The 20,101-nt window shown below is 52.7% G+C and overlaps 1 protein-coding gene across 1 annotated transcript in view; it reads right to left on the bottom strand.

Annotated features, from left to right (window-relative positions):
- Positions 1 to 20,101, bottom strand: part of LOC117429768 (paramyosin-like) — a gene marked incomplete in the record, with an annotated part of 95,155 nt that overhangs the window by 10,187 nt on the left and 64,867 nt on the right. Inside the window, 7 exon segments of the mRNA XM_058999168.1 lie at positions 2,015 to 2,228; positions 2,711 to 2,802; positions 5,664 to 5,780; positions 6,319 to 6,414; positions 13,923 to 13,996; positions 16,133 to 16,235; positions 16,795 to 16,879. Of these exon segments, the coding sequence (XP_058855151.1) occupies positions 2,015 to 2,228; positions 2,711 to 2,802; positions 5,664 to 5,780; positions 6,319 to 6,414; positions 13,923 to 13,996; positions 16,133 to 16,235; positions 16,795 to 16,879 (781 nt within the window).

Below are 20,101 nucleotides of genomic sequence, written 5' to 3'. Positions count from 1 at the left end.
ACCCTCCCCTTTCAAGGATAACGGCACTGAGTCTTTTTATATAATGTTTAATGAGATTGGAGAACACATTGGGAGGGATCTCATTCCTCCATACAAAATCTTTCCAGATCCTTGATATCCTTCGGTCTGCGCTTATGGACTGTCCTCTTCAATTGAAACCACAGGTTTTCAATGGGGTTCAAGTCCGGAGACTGAGATGGCCATCGCAAAATGTTGATTTTGTGGTCAATTAACCATTTCTTTGTGGATTTTGATGTGTGCTTGGGGTCATTGTCTTGCTGGAAGATCCACTTGCAGCCAAGTTTCAGCCTCCTGGCAGAGGCAACCAGGTTTTTCGACGCTATACCCACCGCTCGTGTGCGTGGCCAAAGAGCTCTATTTTCGTCTCATCTGACCATAGAACCCTGTTCCAATCGAAGTGCCAATGCTGTTTAGCAAACTCCAGGCACTTACGTTTGTTGGTTGCTCTCAATAAAGGCTTTTTTCTGGCAACCCTTCCAAATAGCCTATTAGCATGGAGGTGGCATCTAATTGTAGATTTGGAGACTTGGTGACCCCAAGATGCAACCAAGTTCTGTAATTCTCCAACTGTGGCCCTTGGATTTCCTTTAGCCTCCCGAACCATCTGCCTCACTGTGCGTGGGGGCAAGATACACTTGCGTCCTCTACCAGGCAAGTTTACCAATGTTCCGGTGGTTTTGAACTTCTTAATTATTGCCCTAATAGTGGTATGTGGTATATTTAGTTTTTTAGCTATTGTTTTGTACCGACTGCCTGATTTATGAAGGTCAACAACCATTTGTTTCTTTTCATTTGTGAATTCTTTGCCTTTCCCCATGGTGATGGATGACAAATGGATTTCATATGCGTGTTACCTCATTTTTATACCCCAGTGAAACAGGAAGCCATGGAAGGCCACAATAGAGTTCCTTAAGACTGAGATGAACTTAAAGAAGTAGAATGTTAATGCAGATTTAATTTTGTTTGATTTTATTTGTAAGAATCTTTAGGGGTGCCAATAATTCTGACACCTATCTTTTTGAGAACATTTTTTATTGCTTGTTAATAAAAAACTTTTTCTCTGAGCAATTGTATTAGAATAAAAGAATATGGTTTTCCCATATATTTGAGCATAACATATAGCTCATTACCTGTGTTGTTTATTTTATACAGCCTTTTTTGCTCATCTTTATCAAGGGTGCCAATCATTTTGGAGATGACTGTGTATATATATACAGTGCCTTGCATAAGTATTCATCCCCCTTGGACTTTTCCACATTTTGTAGTGTTACATCCTGGAATTAAAATGGATTTAATTAGGATTTTTTGTCACTGATCTACACAAAATAGTCCATAATGTCGAAGTGGGGAAAAAAATCTACATATTTTTAAAAATTATTTACAAATAAAAAACTGAAAAGTCTTGATTGCATAAGTATTCACCCCCTTTGCTGTGACACCCCTAAATAAGCTCTGGTGCAACCAATTGCTTTCAGAAGTCAATTAGTTGAATGGGGTCCACCTGTGTGCAATTAAAGTGACACATGATCTCAGATTAAATACACCTGTTTCTGGAAGGCCCCAGAGTTTGTTGGAGAGCATATCTAAACAAACAGCATCATGAAGACCAAGGAGCTATCAAAACAAGTCCGGGATAAAGTTCTGGAGAAGCACCAATCAGGGTTGGGTTATAAAAAAATATCCCAAACTTTGAACATCCCCCGGAGCACCGTTAAATCCATTATTAAAAAATGGAAAGAATATGGCACAACCGCGACTCTGCCTAGAGAAGGCCGTCCACCAAAACTCAGTGACCAGGTAAGGAGGGCATTAGTCAGAGAAGCAACCAAGAGTCCAATGGTAACTTTGAATCTATAATTAAAAATAGCATAATTCAATCTGTCTGAGCAGTTTAAAGGTAGAATAAATAGATGTTGAAGTGGAACTAACTATAGGATGTAATGGTTTTTAATAGAGAGAATAATGCTTTGAACCTTGCTGAGCTCAAACTCACTTTGTTGTCCTTGGCCTGCAGTTGCTCTTGCAGCCTCTCCACCTCTTTCTGCATCCCCAGGTACTCCCGATAACCCGGCTTCCCCCTCAGCCTCTCGTTCTCCCCCTCCAGCTCTTGCTGCCTCCTCTCCTGGCTTTCGATAGTGTCCGCTGCGTTCTGGAAGAGGGAGGGAGGGAGGGAGGCAGTCAGCCAGCCCCCAGCCAAACACTCCAGCCTGCCCCTCAGACACTCCCCCCACCCCTCAAAACACTCCCCCGCCCCTCAAAACACTCACCCTACCCCTCAAAACACTCCCCCGCACCTCAAACACTCCCCCCACCCCTCAAAACACTCCCCCACCCCTCAAACATTCCCCCCACCCCTCAAAACACTCCCCTACTCCTCAAACACTCCCCCCACCCCTCAAAACACTCCCCACCCCTCACACTCCCCCCACCCCTCAAAACACTCCCCACCCCTCAAAACACTCCCCCGCCCCTCAAACACTCCCCCTACTCCTCAAACACTCCCCCACCCCTCAAAACACTCCCCCACCCCTCAAAACACTCCCCCTACTCCTCAAACACTCCCCCCACCCCTCAAAACACTCCCCACCCCTCAAACACTCCCCCCCACCCTCAAAACACTCCCCCCACCCCTCAAACACTCCCTCCCACCCTCAAAACACTCCCCCCACCCCTCAAACACTCCTCCTACTCCCGATAACCCGGCTTCCCCCTCAGCCTCTCGTTCTCCCCCTCCAGCTCTTGCTGCCTCCTCTCCTGGCTTTCGATAGTGTCCGCTGCGTTCTGGAGGAGGGAGGGAGGCAGTCAGCCAGCCCCCAGCCAAACACTCCAGCCTGCCCCTCAGACACTCCCCACTACCCCTCAGACACTCCCCCCCCACCCCTCAAAACACTCCCCCGCCCCTCAAAACACTCCCCCTACCCCTCAAAACACTCCCCCGCCCCTCAAAACACTCCCCCGCACCTCAAAACACTCCCCCGCACCTCAAACACTCCCCCCACCCCTCAAAACACTCCCCCACCCCTCAAACATTCCCCCCAACCCTCAAAACACTCCCCCCGCCCCTCAAACACTCCCCCCACCCCTCAAAACACTCCCCCGCCCCTCAAACATTCCCCCCACCCCTCAAAACACTCCCCCACCCCTCAAACATTCCCCCCAACCCTCAAAACACTCCCCCCGCCCCTCAAAACACTCCCCCTACCCCTCAAAACACTCCCCCCGCCCCTCAAAACACTCCCCCGCACCTCAAAACACTCCCCCGCACCTCAAACACTCCCCCCACCCCTCAAAACACTCCCCCACCCCTCAAACATTCCCCCCAACCCTCAAAACACTCCCCCCGCCCCTCAAACACTCCCCCCACCCCTCAAAACACTCCCCACCCCTCAAAACACTCCCCCTACTCCTCAAACACTCCCCCCAAACCTCAAAACACTCCCCCCCCTCAAAACACTCCCCCACCCATCAAAACACTCCCCCCACCCCTCAAAACACTCCCCCCGCCCCTCAAAACACTCCCCCCGCCCCTCAAACACTCCCCCACCCCTCAAACACTCCCCACCCCTCAAAACACTCCCCCCGCCCCTCAAACACTCCCCCCACCCCTCAAAACACTCCCCACCCCTCAAAACACTCCCCCTACTCCTCAAACACTCCCCCCAAACCTCAAAACACTCCCCCCCCTCAAAACACTCCCCCACCCATCAAAACACTCCCCCCACCCCTCAAAACACTCCCCCCGCCCCTCAAAACACTCCCCCCGCCCCTCAAAACACTCCCCCCGCCCCTCAAACACTCCCCCACCCCTCAAACACTCCCCACCCCTCAAAACACTCCCCCCGCCCCTCAAACATTCCTCCTACCCCTCAAAACACTCCCCCACCCATCAAAACACTCCCCCCACCCCTCAAACACTCCCCCCACCCCTCAAACACTCCCCCACCCCTCAAAACACTCCCCCCACCCCTCAAACACTCCCCCCACCCCTCAAACACTCCCCCACCCCTCAAAACACTCCCCCCACCCCTCAAAACACTCCCTACCCCTCAAAACACTCCCCCCGCCCCTCAAACACTCCCCCACCCCTCAAACACTCCCCCGCCCCTCAAACACTCCCCCACCCCTCAAACACTCCCCCGCACCTCTAAACACTCCCCACCCCTCAAACACTCCCCCCACCCCTCAAACACTCCCCCACCCCTCAAAACACTCCCTACCCCTCAAAACACTCCCGCCGCCCCTCAAACATTCCTCCTACCCCTCAAAACACTCCCCCACCCATCAAAACACTCCCCCCGCCCCTCAAACACTCCCCCCGCCCCTCAAACACTCCCCCCACCCCTCAAAACACTCCCCACCCCTCAAAACACTCCCCCTACTCCTCAAACACTCCCCCCAAACCTCAAAACACTCCCCCCCCTCAAAACACTCCCCCACCCATCAAAACACTCCCCCCGCCCCTCAAAACACTCCCCCCGCCCCTCAAACACTCCCCCACCCCTCAAACACTCCCCCCACCCCTCAAACACTCCCCACCCCTCAAAACACTCCCCCCGCCCCTCAAACATTCCTCCTACCCCTCAAAACACTCCCCCACCCATCAAAACACTCCCCCCACCCCTCAAACACTCCCCCCACCCCTCAAACACTCCCCCACCCCTCAAAACACTCCCCCCACCCCTCAAAACACTCCCTACCCCTCAAAACACTCCCCCCGCCCCTCAAACACTCCCCCACCCCTCAAACACTCCCCCGCACCTCAAAACACTCCCCCTACCCCTCAAAACACTCCCTACCCCTCAAACACTCCCCCCACCCCTCAAACACTCCCCCACCCCTCAAAACACTCCCTACCCCTCAAAACACTCCCGCCGCCCCTCAAACACTCCCCCACCCCTCAAAACACTCCCCACCCATCTAAACACTCCCCCCGCCCCTCAAACATTCCTCCTACCCCTCAAAACACTCCCCCACCCATCAAAACACTCCCCCCACCCCTCAAAACACTCTCCCCACCCCTCAAAACACTCCTACCCCTCAAAACACTCCCCCCACCCCTCAAAACACTCCCTACCCCTCAAAACACTCCCCCCGCCCCTCAAACATTCCTCCTACCCCTCAAAACACTCCCCCACCCATCAAAACACTCCCCCCACCCCTCAAAACACTCTCCCCACCCCTCAAAACACTCCTACCCCTCAAAACACTCCCCCCACCCCTCAAAACACTCCCTACCCCTCAAAACACTCCCCCCGCCCCTCAAACACTCCCCCCACCCCTCAAACACTCCCCCGCACCTCAAAACACTCCCCCTACCCCTCAAAACACTCCCTACCCCTCAAAACACTCCCCACCCCTCAAACACTCCCCCACCCCTCAAACACTCCCCCCACCCCTCAAAACACTCCCCCACCCCTCAAAACAGTTTTTGGAGTTGATTCTGAATGTATTCCCATGGATTTAGTGTCTGTGTTGTGAGTTTTTGGAGTTGATTCTGAATGTATTCCTCTGGATTTAGTGTCTGTGTTGTAGGTTTGGAGTTGATTCTGAATGTATTCCTCTGGATTTAGTGTCTGTGTTGTGAGTTTTTGGAGTTGATTCTGAATGTATTCCTCTGGATTTCATGTCTGAAGGCTACACACCTGGATGACTCGTGACCTGGGAATCCAGTCCTCCAGGGAGCGCTCCCCTTTCCTGGCGTCAGGCAGCTTGCTATACGCCTTATTCAGCTGCTTCTTCTCTTTGAAAAGACTCTTTAACTGTATCAAACAAGAACAAATAAATCAGTTCCCCCACTTCAAGTGTGTTTCAGAGTCAGTTATTTAGCTTTGTATTCTTGTTGCTGAAGTCAAGGGAAGAGTAACTATTAGAATCTGGATTTCAGGGGATTCCGAGCGTGCCTGTGCCTCAGTTTGTATACCATTGTGTGCAGGCCAGCATTTCCATACGTTAGTGAGCTAGAATTCAATGGGATTTCAATGCACGTGTCTCGCTGTGCAGGCTTGCTCTGAGTGGGAAGAATGAAGTGCTACAGCAGCTGCTTGGCCAGAGTGACGTCCTCTACCCCTCACCCACAAACACAACACTGAAACCCTGATCCTTGCAGTCCAATTACTCTTGATCCAACTTCAATTCCAGTCCTATTACTCAGAAACACAGGTTCTAAACTAATGACTTTGCACTTAAACCCGATACAAACCCAGTTCATCCACACATAAATCAGATTTCAACCAGGTTCACACTAAAAGAAGATTCAAACCATTTCTTCACATTGAAACCAGATTCAAATCCCTGTACCTGCTCTGTGACGAGCTGCCGCTGCCTCTCGTGGTTGCTGTTACCTTGTTGAATGTCCTTTCTTACTGCTGGAGCACTCTTCTCCTTCACTGAGCCCTGAAATGAACAGGACACAGTGAGGAACAGTCTAAACGGGGATGACACTAGAGAATCAGCAATCACTGTGTCCAAGAGATTGTGAGGGCAGCTCCTTATAAACTGAAGATTTGTAATCAAATATTGTTATGTGTATCTATAGCAGTACTGCTGAGAATGTATAATAATGTATATAATAAAACCAAGGAGAAGAACACATCACAAACACTAGCCAGTCAGACAGTGTACCTCTGTATATTAATTCTCTGCTTACCTGCGGGAGCGCTCGCAGTGACTCCACCCCCTCGCCTAATCCTCCCAGTCAGCAGTGCGTTTCTCTGCTTCCCTGCGGGAGCGCTCGCAGTGACTCCACCCCCTCGCCTCTCCTCCCAGTCAGCAGTGCGTTTCTCTGCTTCCCTGCGGGAGCGCTCGCAGTGACTCCACCCCCTTGCCTCTCCTCCCAGTCAGCAGTGCGTTTCTCTGCTTCCCTGCGGGAGCGCTCGCAGTGACTCCATCCCCTCGCCTCTCCTCCCAGTCAGCAGTGCGTTTCTCTGCTTCCCTGCGGGACCGCTCGCAGTGACTCCACCCCCTCGCCTCTCCTCCCAGTCAGCAGTGCGTTTCTCTGCTTCCCTGCGGGAGTGCTCGCAGTGACTCCACCCCCTCGCCTCTCCTCCCAGTCAGCAGTGCGTTTCTATGCTTACCTGCGGGAGCGCTCGCAGTGACTCCACCCCCTCGCCTCTCCTCCCAGTCAGCAGTGCGTTTCTCTGCTTCCCTGCGGGAGCGCTCACAGTGACTCCACCCCCTCGCCTCTCCTCTCAGTCAGCAGTGCGTTTCTCTGCTTCCCTGCGGGAGCGCTCACAGTGACTCCACCCCCTCGCCTCTCCTCTCAGTCAGCAGTGCGTTTCTCTGCTTCCCTGCGGGAGCACACACAGTGACTCCACCCCCTCGCCCCTCCTCTCAGTCAGCAGTGCGTTTCTCTGCATCCCTGCGGGAGCGCTCGCAGTGACTCCACCCCCTCGCCTCTCCTCCCAGTCAGCAGTGCGTTTCTCTGCTTCCCTGCGGGAGCGCTCGCAGTGACTCCACCCCCTCGCCTCTCCTCCCAGTCAGCAGTGCGTTTCTCTGCTTCCCTGCGAGAGCGCTCACAGTGACTCCATCCCCTCGCCTCTCCTCCCAGTCAGCAGTGTGTTTCTCTGCTTCCCTGCGGGAGTACCCGCAGTGACTCCACCCCCTCGCCTCTCCTCCCAGTCAGCAGTGCGTTTCTCTGCTTCCCTGCGGGAGCGCTCGCAGTGACTCCATCCCCTCGCCTCTCCTCCCAGTCAGCAGTGCGTTTCTCTGCTTCCCTGCGGGAGCACTCACAGTGACTCCACCCCCTTCGCCTAATCCTCCCAGTCAGCAGTGCGTTTCTCTGCTTACCTGCAGGAGCGCTCGCAGTGACTCCACCCCCTCGCCTCTCCTCCCAGTCAGCAGTGCGTTTCTCTGCTTCCCTGCGGGAGCACTCGCAGTGCCTCCATCCCCTCGCCTCTCCTCCCAGTCAGCAGTGCGTTTCTCTGCTTCCCTGCGGGAGAACTCGCAGTGACTCCACCCCCTCGCCTCTCCTCCCAGTCAGCAGTGCGTTTCTCTGCTTACCTGCAGGAGTGCTCGCAGTGACTCCACCCCCTCGCCTCTCCTCCCAGTCAGCAGTGCGTTTCTCTGCTTCCCTGCGAGAGCGCTCACAGTGAATCCATCCCCTCGCCTCTCCTCCCAGTCAGCAGTGCGTTTCTCTGCTTCCCTGCGGGAGAACCCGCAGTGACTCCACCCCCTCGCCTCTCCTCCCAGTCAGCAGTGCGTTTCTCTGCTTCCCTGCGGGAGCGCTCGCAGTGACTCCATCCCCTCGCCTCTCCTCCCAGTCAGCAGTGCGTTTCTCTGCTTCCCTGCGGGAGCACTCACAGTGACTCCAACCCCTCGCCTAATCCTCCCAGTCAGCAGTGCGTTTCTCTGCTTACCTGCAGGAGCGCTCGCAGTGACTCCACCCCCTCGCCTCTCCTCCCAGTCAGCAGTGCGTTTCTCTGCTTCCCTGCGGGAGCACTCGCAGTGACTCCATCCCCTCGCCTCTCCTCCCAGTCAGCAGTGCGTTTCTCTGCTTCCCTGCGGGAGAACTCGCAGTGACTCCACCCCCTCGCCTCTCCTCCCAGTCAGCAGTGCGTTTCTCTGCTTCCCTGCGGGAGCACTCGCAGTGACTCCACTCCCTCGCCTCTCCTCCCAGTCAGCAGTGCGTTTCTCTGCTTCCCTGCGAGAGCGCTCACAGTGACTCCATCCCCTCGCCTCTCCTCCCAGTCAGCAGTGCGTTTCTCTGCTTCCCTGCGGGAGAACTTGCAGTGACTCCATCCCCTCGCCTCTCCTCCCAGTCAGCAGTGCGTTTCTCTGCTTCCCTGCGGGAGCACTCGCAGTGACTCCACTCCCTCGCCTCTCCTCCCAGTCAGCAGTGCGTTTCTCTGCTTCCCTGCGAGAGCGCTCACAGTGACTCCATCCCCTCGCCTCTCCTCCCAGTCAGCAGTGCGTTTCTCTGCTTCCCTGCGGGAGAACTTGCAGTGACTCCATCCCCTCGCCTCTCCTCCCAGTCAGCAGTGCGTTTCTCTGCTTCCCTGCGGGAGCACTCGCAGTGACTCCACTCCCTCGCCTCTCCTCCCAGTCAGCAGTGCGTTCTCTGCTTCCCTGCGGGAGCGCTCGCAGTGACTCCACCCCCTCGCCTCTCCTCCCAGTCAGCAGTGCGTTTCTCTGCTTCCCTGCGGGAGCGCTCGCAGTGACTCCATCCCCTCGCCTCTCCTCCCAGTCAGCAGTGCGTTTCTCTGCTTCCCTGCGGGAGCGCTCGCAGTGACTCCATCCCCTCGCCTAATCCTCCCAGTCAGCAGTGCGTTTCTCTGCTTACCTGCAGGAGCGCTCGCAGTGACTCCACCCCCTCGCCTCTCCTCCCAGTCAGCAGTGCGTTTCTCTGCTTCCCTGCGGGAGCACTCGCAGTGACTCCACCCCCTCGCCTCTCCTCCCAGTCAGCAGTGCGTTTCTCTGCTTCCCTGCGAGAGCGCTCACAGTGACTCCATCCCCTCGCCTCTCCTCCCAGTCAGCAGTGCGTTTCTCTGCTTCCCTGCGGGAGCACTCGCAGTGACTCCACTCCCTCGCCTCTCCTCCCAGTCAGCAGTGCGTTTCTCTGCTTCCCTGCGGGAGCACTCGCAGTGACTCCACCCCCTCGCCTCTCCTCCCAGTCAGCAGTGCGTTTCTCTGCTTCCCTGCGGGAGCGCTCGCAGTGACTCCACCCCCTCGCCTCTCCTCCCAGTCAGCAGTGCGTTTCTCTGCTTCCCTGCGGGAGCGCTCGCAGTGACTCCACCCCCTCGCCTCTCCTCCCAGTCAGCAGTGCGTTTCTCTTCTTCCCTGCGGGAGCACTCGCAGTGACTCCACCCCCTCGCCTCTCCTCCCAGTCAGCAGTGCGTTTCTCTGCTTCCCTGCGAGAGCGCTCACAGTGACTCCATCCCCTCGCCTCTCCTCCCAGTCAGCAGTGCGTTTCTCTGCTTCCCTGCGGGAGCGCTCACAGTGACTCCACCCCCTCGCCTCTCCTCCCAGTCAGCAGTGCGTTTCTCTGCTTACCTGCAGGAGCGCTCGCAGTGACTCCACCCCCTCGCCTCTCCTCCCAGTCAGCAGTGCGTTTCTCTGCTTCCCTGCGGGAGCACTCGCAGTGCCTCCATCCCCTCGCCTCTCCTCCCAGTCAGCAGTGCGTTTCTCTGCTTCCCTGCGGGAGAACTCGCAGTGACTCCACCCCCTCGCCTCTCCTCCCAGTCAGCAGTGCGTTTCTCTGCTTACCTGCAGGAGCGCTCGCAGTGACTCCACCCCCTCGCCTCTCCTCCCAGTCAGCAGTGCGTTTCTCTGCTTCCCTGCGAGAGCGCTCACAGTGACTCCATCCCCTCGCCTCTCCTCCCAGTCAGCAGTGCGTTTCTCTGCTTCCCTGCGGGAGAACTCGCAGTGACTCCACCCCCTCGCCTCTCCTCCCAGTCAGCAGGTGGGTTTCTCTGCTTCCCTGCGGGAGCACTCGCAGTGACTCCACTCCCTCGCCTCTCCTCCCAGTCAGCAGTGCGTTTCTCTGCTTCCCTGCGGGAGCACTCGCAGTGACTCCACTCCCTCGCCTCTCCTCCCAGTCAGCAGTGCGTTTCTCTGCTTCCCTGCGGGAGAACTCGCAGTGACTCCACCCCCTCGCCTCTCCTCCCAGTCAGCAGGTGGGTTTCTCTGCTTCCCTGCGGGAGCACTCGCAGTGACTCCACTCCCTCGCCTCTCCTCCCAGTCAGCAGTGCGTTTCTCTGCTTCCCTGCGAGAGCGCTCACAGTGACTCCATCCCCTCGCCTCTCCTCCCAGTCAGCAGTGCGTTTCTCTGCTTCCCTGCGGGAGCGCTCACAGTGACTCCACCCCCTCGCCTCTCCTCCCAGTCAGCAGTGCGTTTCTCTGCTTACCTGCAGGAGCGCTCGCAGTGACTCCACCCCCTCGCCTCTCCTCCCAGTCAGCAGTGCGTTTCTCTGCTTCCCTGCGGGAGCACTCGCAGTGCCTCCATCCCCTCGCCTCTCCTCCCAGTCAGCAGTGCGTTTCTCTGCTTCCCTGCGGGAGAACTCGCAGTGACTCCACCCCCTCGCCTCTCCTCCCAGTCAGCAGGTGGGTTTCTCTGCTTCCCTGCGGGAGCACTCGCAGTGACTCCACTCCCTCGCCTCTCCTCCCAGTCAGCAGTGCGTTTCTCTGCTTCCCTGCGGGAGCACTCGCAGTGACTCCACTCCCTCGCCTCTCCTCCCAGTCAGCAGTGCGTTTCTCTGCTTCCCTGCGGGAGAACTCGCAGTGACTCCACCCCCTCGCCTCTCCTCCCAGTCAGCAGGTGGGTTTCTCTGCTTCCCTGCGGGAGCACTCGCAGTGACTCCACCCCCTCGCCTCTCCTCCCAGTCAGCAGTGCGTTTCTCTGCTTCCCTGCGAGAGCGCTCACAGTGACTCCATCCCCTCGCCTCTCCTCCCAGTCAGCAGTGCGTTTCTCTGCTTCCCTGCGGGAGCGCTCACAGTGACTCCACCCCCTCGCCTCTCCTCCCAGTCAGCAGTGCGTTTCTCTGCTTACCTGCAGGAGCGCTCGCAGTGACTCCACCCCCTCGCCTCTCCTCCCAGTCAGCAGTGCGTTTCTCTGCTTCCCTGCGGGAGCACTCGCAGTGCCTCCATCCCCTCGCCTCTCCTCCCAGTCAGCAGTGCGTTTCTCTGCTTCCCTGCGGGAGAACTCGCAGTGACTCCACCCCCTCGCCTCTCCTCCCAGTCAGCAGTGCGTTTCTCTGCTTACCTGCAGGAGCGCTCGCAGTGACTCCACCCCCTCGCCTCTCCTCCCAGTCAGCAGTGCGTTTCTCTGCTTCCCTGCGAGAGCGCTCACAGTGACTCCATCCCCTCGCCTCTCCTCCCAGTCAGCAGTGCGTTTCTCTGCTTCCCTGCGGGAGAACTCGCAGTGACTCCACCCCCTCGCCTCTCCTCCCAGTCAGCAGGTGGGTTTCTCTGCTTCCCTGCGGGAGCACTCGCAGTGACTCCACTCCCTCGCCTCTCCTCCCAGTCAGCAGTGCGTTTCTCTGCTTCCCTGCGGGAGCACTCGCAGTGACTCCACTCCCTCGCCTCTCCTCCCAGTCAGCAGTGCGTTTCTCTGCTTCCCTGCGGGAGAACTCGCAGTGACTCCACCCCCTCGCCTCTCCTCCCAGTCAGCAGGTGGGTTTCTCTGCTTCCCTGCGGGAGCACTCGCAGTGACTCCACTCCCTCGCCTCTCCTCCCAGTCAGCAGTGCGTTTCTCTGCTTCCCTGCGAGAGCGCTCACAGTGACTCCATCCCCTCGCCTCTCCTCCCAGTCAGCAGTGCGTTTCTCTGCTTCCCTGCGGGAGCGCTCACAGTGACTCCACCCCCTCGCCTCTCCTCCCAGTCAGCAGTGCGTTTCTCTGCTTACCTGCAGGAGCGCTCGCAGTGACTCCACCCCCTCGCCTCTCCTCCCAGTCAGCAGTGCGTTTCTCTGCTTCCCTGCGGGAGCACTCGCAGTGCCTCCATCCCCTCGCCTCTCCTCCCAGTCAGCAGTGCGTTTCTCTGCTTCCCTGCGGGAGAACTCGCAGTGACTCCACCCCCTCGCCTCTCCTCCCAGTCAGCAGGTGGGTTTCTCTGCTTCCCTGCGGGAGCACTCGCAGTGACTCCACTCCCTCGCCTCTCCTCCCAGTCAGCAGTGCGTTTCTCTGCTTCCCTGCGGGAGCACTCGCAGTGACTCCACTCCCTCGCCTCTCCTCCCAGTCAGCAGTGCGTTTCTCTGCTTCCCTGCGGGAGAACTCGCAGTGACTCCACCCCCTCGCCTCTCCTCCCAGTCAGCAGGTGGGTTTCTCTGCTTCCCTGCGGGAGCACTCGCAGTGACTCCACCCCCTCGCCTCTCCTCCCAGTCAGCAGTGCGTTTCTCTGCTTCCCTGCGAGAGCGCTCACAGTGACTCCATCCCCTCGCCTCTCCTCCCAGTCAGCAGTGCGTTTCTCTGCTTCCCTGCGGGAGCGCTCACAGTGACTCCACCCCCTCGCCTCTCCTCCCAGTCAGCAGTGCGTTTCTCTGCTTACCTGCAGGAGCGCTCGCAGTGACTCCACCCCCTCGCCTCTCCTCCCAGTCAGCAGTGCGTTTCTCTGCTTCCCTGCGGGAGCACTCGCAGTGCCTCCATCCCCTCGCCTCTCCTCCCAGTCAGCAGTGCGTTTCTCTGCTTCCCTGCGGGAGAACTCGCAGTGACTCCACCCCCTCGCCTCTCCTCCCAGTCAGCAGTGCGTTTCTCTGCTTACCTGCAGGAGCGCTCGCAGTGACTCCACCCCCTCGCCTCTCCTCCCAGTCAGCAGTGCGTTTCTCTGCTTCCCTGCGAGAGCGCTCACAGTGACTCCATCCCCTCGCCTCTCCTCCCAGTCAGCAGTGCGTTTCTCTGCTTCCCTGCGGGAGAACTCGCAGTGACTCCACCCCCTCGCCTCTCCTCCCAGTCAGCAGGTGGGTTTCTCTGCTTCCCTGCGGGAGCACTCGCAGTGACTCCACTCCCTCGCCTCTCCTCCCAGTCAGCAGTGCGTTTCTCTGCTTCCCTGCGGGAGCACTCGCAGTGACTCCACTCCCTCGCCTCTCCTCCCAGTCAGCAGTGCGTTTCTCTGCTTCCCTGCGGGAGCACTCGCAGTGACTCCACCCCCTCGCCTCTCCTCCCAGTCAGCAGTGCGTTTCTCTGCTTCCCTGCGGGAGCGCTCGCAGTGACTCCACCCCCTCGCCTCTCCTCCCAGTCAGCAGTGCGTTTCTCTGCTTCCCTGCGGGAGCGCTCACAGTGACTCCACCCCCTCGCCTCTCCTCCCAGTCAGCAGTGCGTTTGTCTGCTTCCCTGCGGGAGCACTCGCAGTGACTCCACCCCCTCGCCTCTCCTCCCAGTCAGCAGAGCGTTTCTCTGCTTCCCTGCGAGAGCGCTCACAGTGACTCCATCCCCTCGCCTCTCCTCTCAGTCAGCAGTGCGTTTCTCTGCTTACCTGACGGAGCGCTCGCAGTGACTCCACCCCCTCGCCTCTCTCCTGCTGCAGCTGGCTGTGTCGTCTCCTGTAATCTGAAAAACAATTAAACAGGAAGGTAGTTCCGAGAGAACAACCTGTTTAAAGTTGGATACACTTTGAATAAAGTCCTATAAATTCTATTCATTAGCTGCAGAAACCATCTACTAGAAGAATCATTACAAAATAACAACACATTTATTATTCAGATATTACTCCTACGCAATCTCATGAATCTCATATGATTTTTTTTTTGAATTTGTGGCTGTTATTTTAAAGTGTTACCAATCTTTCACAGTACATCTACACTGTAATTGTTTTCCCGTATGTTTCACATGGTTATCCAATGCATTTGCCATGGTTTTTATTATGCTTTACCACACCTCATTATGCTTTCACTATGCTTTACTTCACTTTGCTATGCTTTCACTATGCTTTACTTCACTTTGCTATGCTTTCACTATGCTTTACTTCACTTTGCTATGCTTTCACTTTGCTTTACTTCACTTTGCTATGCTTTCACTATGGGAAACTAAACACATGTATATTTAGTTGACCACTTTATTAGAAGCCTGTGACAGAAGGACAATGATTCTTGGTGGTAAATCTCCCTCCTGACCTGTGAGGGCGCGAAGTAACATAAACAGAGTACCCTGGACTGCTTGGCCTGACACTTTTTTCCTAGGGTTAAAAGGAAGTTGGTCATTTAGAAAAGGGGCGGAGCTTCGGTACACTAACTCATCGACCCGGAAGGGAAATGATGTGGCAGCGTGGACTGGAGGAGCGGCTGCAATCATTTACCAAGGGGTATAAGTAGGGGTCGAAGCGAAGTAATCTGTTCCTTCATTTTGGTTGATGGATAATAACCCGGAAAGACCTGTGTTTTGTGTATCCGTATCGTGAGCGTTTGTTTGTTTTGTCTAATTGTTTCTTGTTATCATTAGACAGCTAACACGTTCCGGAGCTGTCGCCAGGGGCCAGCACAAACCCAGAACGCACTGCACTTGTATCACAAATAACTGTATTTTCACCACAAGCACTAATTCACGCACTAACAGACTTGTGTATGTCAAGCACTGGACATAAAAATATCATTAAACAAACTTTACACCTGGATTATAATTGTCTGTCTGTTCATTGATCACCTGCACCTGCACTCTATTAACCACTTTGCCACAAAGCCTCATCCACATCTGCACTGGACCCTCCATCCATGTGTACACTCTGCCTAAATTACAGATTCATCAAGCTGTTCAAACAATGAGATTATCTGAGCATCCATGCTTCTACATACTAGCAGCATTTTAGACGACCACAGAAGCGTTTCTTTCTTAGTTCACTGAGTGGATCTCCCCAGACAGCTGCATGATGGATACAGAAGAACACTACACTATATTTCTTGTCAGATCAAACAGCCATCTGGCTTGGACCGGAAGAGTGTAATCCGATTAGAATTGAGCTGCTCTGTCTGGAAATCATGCACATTATAATTGCGGATGTGTAATCCCATTTGAAAGTGTCACTGGTATCCTCTATGACGTCTCAGAAACACACCAGATAGTGGTACTGGGTCAAGTGTGTTACTAATAAGGTTTTATTCTGTAGACATTCGTAAAACTCTACAGTGTGACATACGTATGTATGTGCAGATACCTCCATTGTATCATTCCCAGAGGGGGACAAGAACCTCAAGCCATGGTGTGCTGGAAATGCCATGCTGCCAACAGTGCTTAACCTCATTTACAAGATTTGAGATGAGACTCCGTCACAAATATACATAGGATCTTCACCTCCTACTATAAACGCACTGTATCTTTGAAACCGCGTCTACAGTACTAGCATTCCTATGCTTAGCCACTCCACTGTGTGTGCCCCTATTGAGCTGCGTCACAATTACAGTGTGACAGTACGAGCAGGAATGTGGTAGAGTATGGTAGATGCATGAGGACCTGCTCTGTAATGTACATTTAAGACAATAACAGAAACCTGTTAGGACCCATTGTCTGTGGTATGTCAGTCATATGCACCGCATGCAGTATGTTTACACAATACATTATAGACTCAAACATGTAGGATTCCTGCCTTGGGACCTGGGAGTTTGTCCTTTTATTTATCCAACTCAACAACAGCAGCCCTTAAACCAAACAGGAAAATCCAAGTCAAACAAAGGAAGTTGTGTAGAAGATCATTACCCTCCAACTGCTCTTCCAAAGACTCGCAGCGGGAACACTTCGTCATCACAGATCCCTCGCTTCTGTAGGTCTGTCCATCTCCCTGCAGTGCCATCTCCGCAAGCTGAAATCAATTAAAACAAACCAAAAACATGAGCAACACTATTCACAGATCCCTCGCTTCTGTAGGTCTGTCCATCTCCCTGCAGTGCCATCTCCGCAAGCAGGAATCCACTGAAACAAACCTTTATTAATTTACTCATAAAACACATTAACACTATTCACAGTAACAGTTAAAAAAGAAGAAAAACTAAGACATGCCTGTTTCCTGAATGACTCCTGAGAAATATCTCAGATTAAGGTCAGAGCGTATTTAAAAAAAAAAATACAAATACAATGAACATGTCTAATTTCCTGATGATTAAAAAATGTACATTTATGTTATCTTAAGTGATGCTGTTTAAAGAAATAAAATGGGACTAACTTTAATAACCTTTAATAATAAAGAGTATGCTTGAACAAATACTCCTATACCTTAAGAGAGAGGGTCAGTGAGACAAAGGACCTGATGAAAGGACAGCAGCAGCAGCACCTTTCCACTAGGGGAGCTCTGGAGCAGAGCCTGGAACAGACAGACAAAGTACCTGCAGATATGCAGCTGAGCATCCATGAGAAAGCATTACCTTCAGTTCCAGGGAGGAGACTTTAATCTCCATCTCAGTCTTTTCAGTCTCTCTCAGTCTCTCTAGGTGCCTCAGTGCTTGCTCCCTGTAAAACACCACCAGTTAATCTTCCATTCAAGCTATTCATTTGACTTCCCAAGCCCAGGGCTGTACAGCAGGTTTAAATCAACCAAAGGGTCCGTGAGGGGCCACAGACAGCATGAACAACGGGAACAGAGTACCCCGGGCTGTTTGGCCTGACACTTCATTCCCAGGGTTAAAAGGAAGTTGTCATCTAGAAAGGGGGCGGAGCTTCGGTGCACTAACTCATCGACCCGGAAGGATCGACCCGGGTGGATTGGAGGAGCGGCTGCAATCGTTTACCAAGGGGTCATGTGTGACGGTACAAATAGGGGACGAAGCGACGTAATCTGTTCCTTTGTTGATGGTTAAAGACCCGGAAGGACCCGTATTTGTGTTTATTGTACCGTGAGTGTTTTGTCTGTTTGTCAGAAATTGTTACTGTTATTACTATTAGTAGACAGCTAACAAGGTCCGGAGCTGTCGCCAGAGGCCAGCATGAACCCGGACATCACTGCACCTGTATCACCTGGATTATAATTGTTTCTCTGTTTATTAAATCACTGCGCATTCCTGCACCTACACACAGTTAACCACTTTGCCACAAGTACTTAAAAACTTTCCTTGTACTGTCCAGTTATGAGGACCCTCTGAATGCGGATGGACTGGTTTCATTTAGAATGTCCAATTACTTTCCCTCACCACAGCAATCCCCACAGCAGCTCAGGAGAGCTGAAAGTCAGTGGACATCTAATGATCCCACGACCAAGTCAATTGCCTCTTTACACCCAGGAGCTTGAGAGTCAGTGAAGGACATGGGCCAGCACTGCATGTGTCCACTTGAGCTCACTGGGTGCCTGACCAGTAGGGTCCATGGTGGCACTGTGAGGAGAAACAGACTTTGTCAAATTTGTCTCCCTACCCCACCGGAGCACCAGAGCTAATGCAATGCTCCCTATCATAGCTAATGCTATGCTCCCTATCATAGCTAATACAATGCTCCCTATCATAGCTTACGCAATGCTTCCTATCAGAGCTAATGCAATGCTCCCTATCAGAGCTAATGCAATGCTCCCTATCATAGCTAATGCAATGCTTCCTATCAGAGGTAATGCAATGCTCCCCATCATAGCTAATGCAATGCTTCCTATCAGAGGTAATGCAATGCTCCCCATCATAGCTAATGCAATGCTCCCTATCTGAGCTAATGCAATGCTCCCTATAAGAGCTAATGCAATGCTCCCTATGGAATTCCCAGTGAAGACTGGCAGCTTGGCACGGCCAGGATGCAAACCTGCACTCTCTTGACTGTACAACTCACACAGCCAGTCTGGGACCCCGATTTCATGCACTGCTATTGAAATATTGAATAGTCATGGTTTCAGGGGTCTTTCACACACTAAATTGACTCCTTGGCCTCTTGTCATTGTATCTGAGCAACACTGACTCAGTGACAGCCGTGCGCTGTACCTAGAGTGGGCATCACAATGAGGAGGAGCATTACAGAGAGCCTCACTCGCTCCCCAGAGAGCTCGCTTTAAAGAAACCATTAGTGTTAATCTCTGCCTGATTGGATTGGAGGGGACTTATTCAAAAGAGAATGGACAGTGGATGTAATGTGTAATCCAGCTCAGACTTCCATTACAAAATAAAACATTCAGACACTTTTTTTCTTAATGGTGGCCTCACTGCAACTTTATCCTCATGCATACTATATTACATCACAGATATGAATTGCAAATAACATTATATTCACTTAACAGACCCAGACCCTCTGCATACCGGCATCCTGTAGTATTGTGCAGGGTTTTTTGGTCTTGACTGAATCCCTATTAAAATGAATGGGTCCACAGCATTGGAGCACAATGACTGAAAGCTCTGGCATCCCTGATCTGAGCTGAACAGGAAAGTCAGCAAGCCAGCATTAAACACAAAGCATGGCGCCTTCAGCAGTGCAGAGAGTGGACATGAACTTCAGTTTAAATCAGTGCAGTGAATCACAGTGGACATGTTTGTACTATTTCGGTGCTTAGAGTTATTATGCTGTCACTTGCCGCCTACATCCGATAGGGATTGTAAACCTTTCTGCATTAGATGACTCATGCACTTTATCCACACAGCGACTGCACAAGTCTAATAACCCTACCTATATGTTTGCAGGCACAGTATATATATATATATATATATATATATATATATATATATATATATATATATATATATATATATATATATATATATATATACACATTGTATATATATAATGCACCATAGGGTTGAAAGTAGGGCAATGCGATGTTAGGGTTTTTAACCCTCACTCTGCATTCCCTCCCACCCCCTTACAAGCAGTGGAAGAGGTAAGGCAACACAAGCAACCACAGTCTTGTGTTATCTGCAGAGAGTTGTATATTGTTCAGTTTAACTGATGGCTGTCTGTGGTTGCTTGTGTTGCCTTGCCCCTTAAATAGAACTTGTCACTTTATGGCTTTTGGTAGATATCGTCCTGTAGAGAGGAATCACATGACCTTAACACTGACCTATTGCCAGAGCGCTCGCTCTGTGTCCCGCCTCCAGATAGACAATCTGTCAGCTGTGATTTGACAGTCCACCAATACTACCTTGCTAAAAAATTTTTTTTTTCTAATAACAGTGGAGTAGACGGAACCTATATATTTTTTACGTCTAGTCATTAAAATGGGCTCATAAAAAAAAAAAAAAGGACTCGGGGCTGGAATAGTAATGCAGATAGTAATAAAACCAAATACAAATAATCTGTCTCACCAAAAAAATAAATACAAAAAAATAAAATAAAAAAATGTAACAACGTGATACTTTTCAAGCGAGGACGTTTATTTTTACTATAACCATTAATATTTAAAATATAATATATAATACACTGTTAGCAATTTCGCACTCATGAACAAAAACCGAATTAATGAATAAATTACATTAGTATAAAAGTATAATTAATATAAAAAAAAAAAGTTTTCACCAGTTTTCAAACCAGTGCTAGGCAAACGTGCTAACCAGTACACGATAGGCTGGTGCTTCATTCATGCCCCTCCCCAAAAGTGACGTCATCACCTCACACACAGACCTGACAGGCAGGCAATGGAGCCGGTGTAGCGAGAGATTTCTTTTTTCACGAGAATGAAAGAACCTCACGAAAAAAATATTGAAAAAAGAAGTCCCAAATCCTTTTTCGTCAGGTCCAATTCTTCTTTCACACTCGCAAATTTAAAATCTA

Source organism: Acipenser ruthenus, chromosome 24, assembly GCF_902713425.1.
Source record: "Acipenser ruthenus chromosome 24, fAciRut3.2 maternal haplotype, whole genome shotgun sequence".
Classification (NCBI taxonomy): domain Eukaryota; kingdom Metazoa; phylum Chordata; class Actinopteri; order Acipenseriformes; family Acipenseridae; genus Acipenser; species Acipenser ruthenus.
The sequence above is the reverse complement of the archived record's forward strand: the minus strand, read 5'-3'. Positions and strand labels throughout refer to the sequence as shown.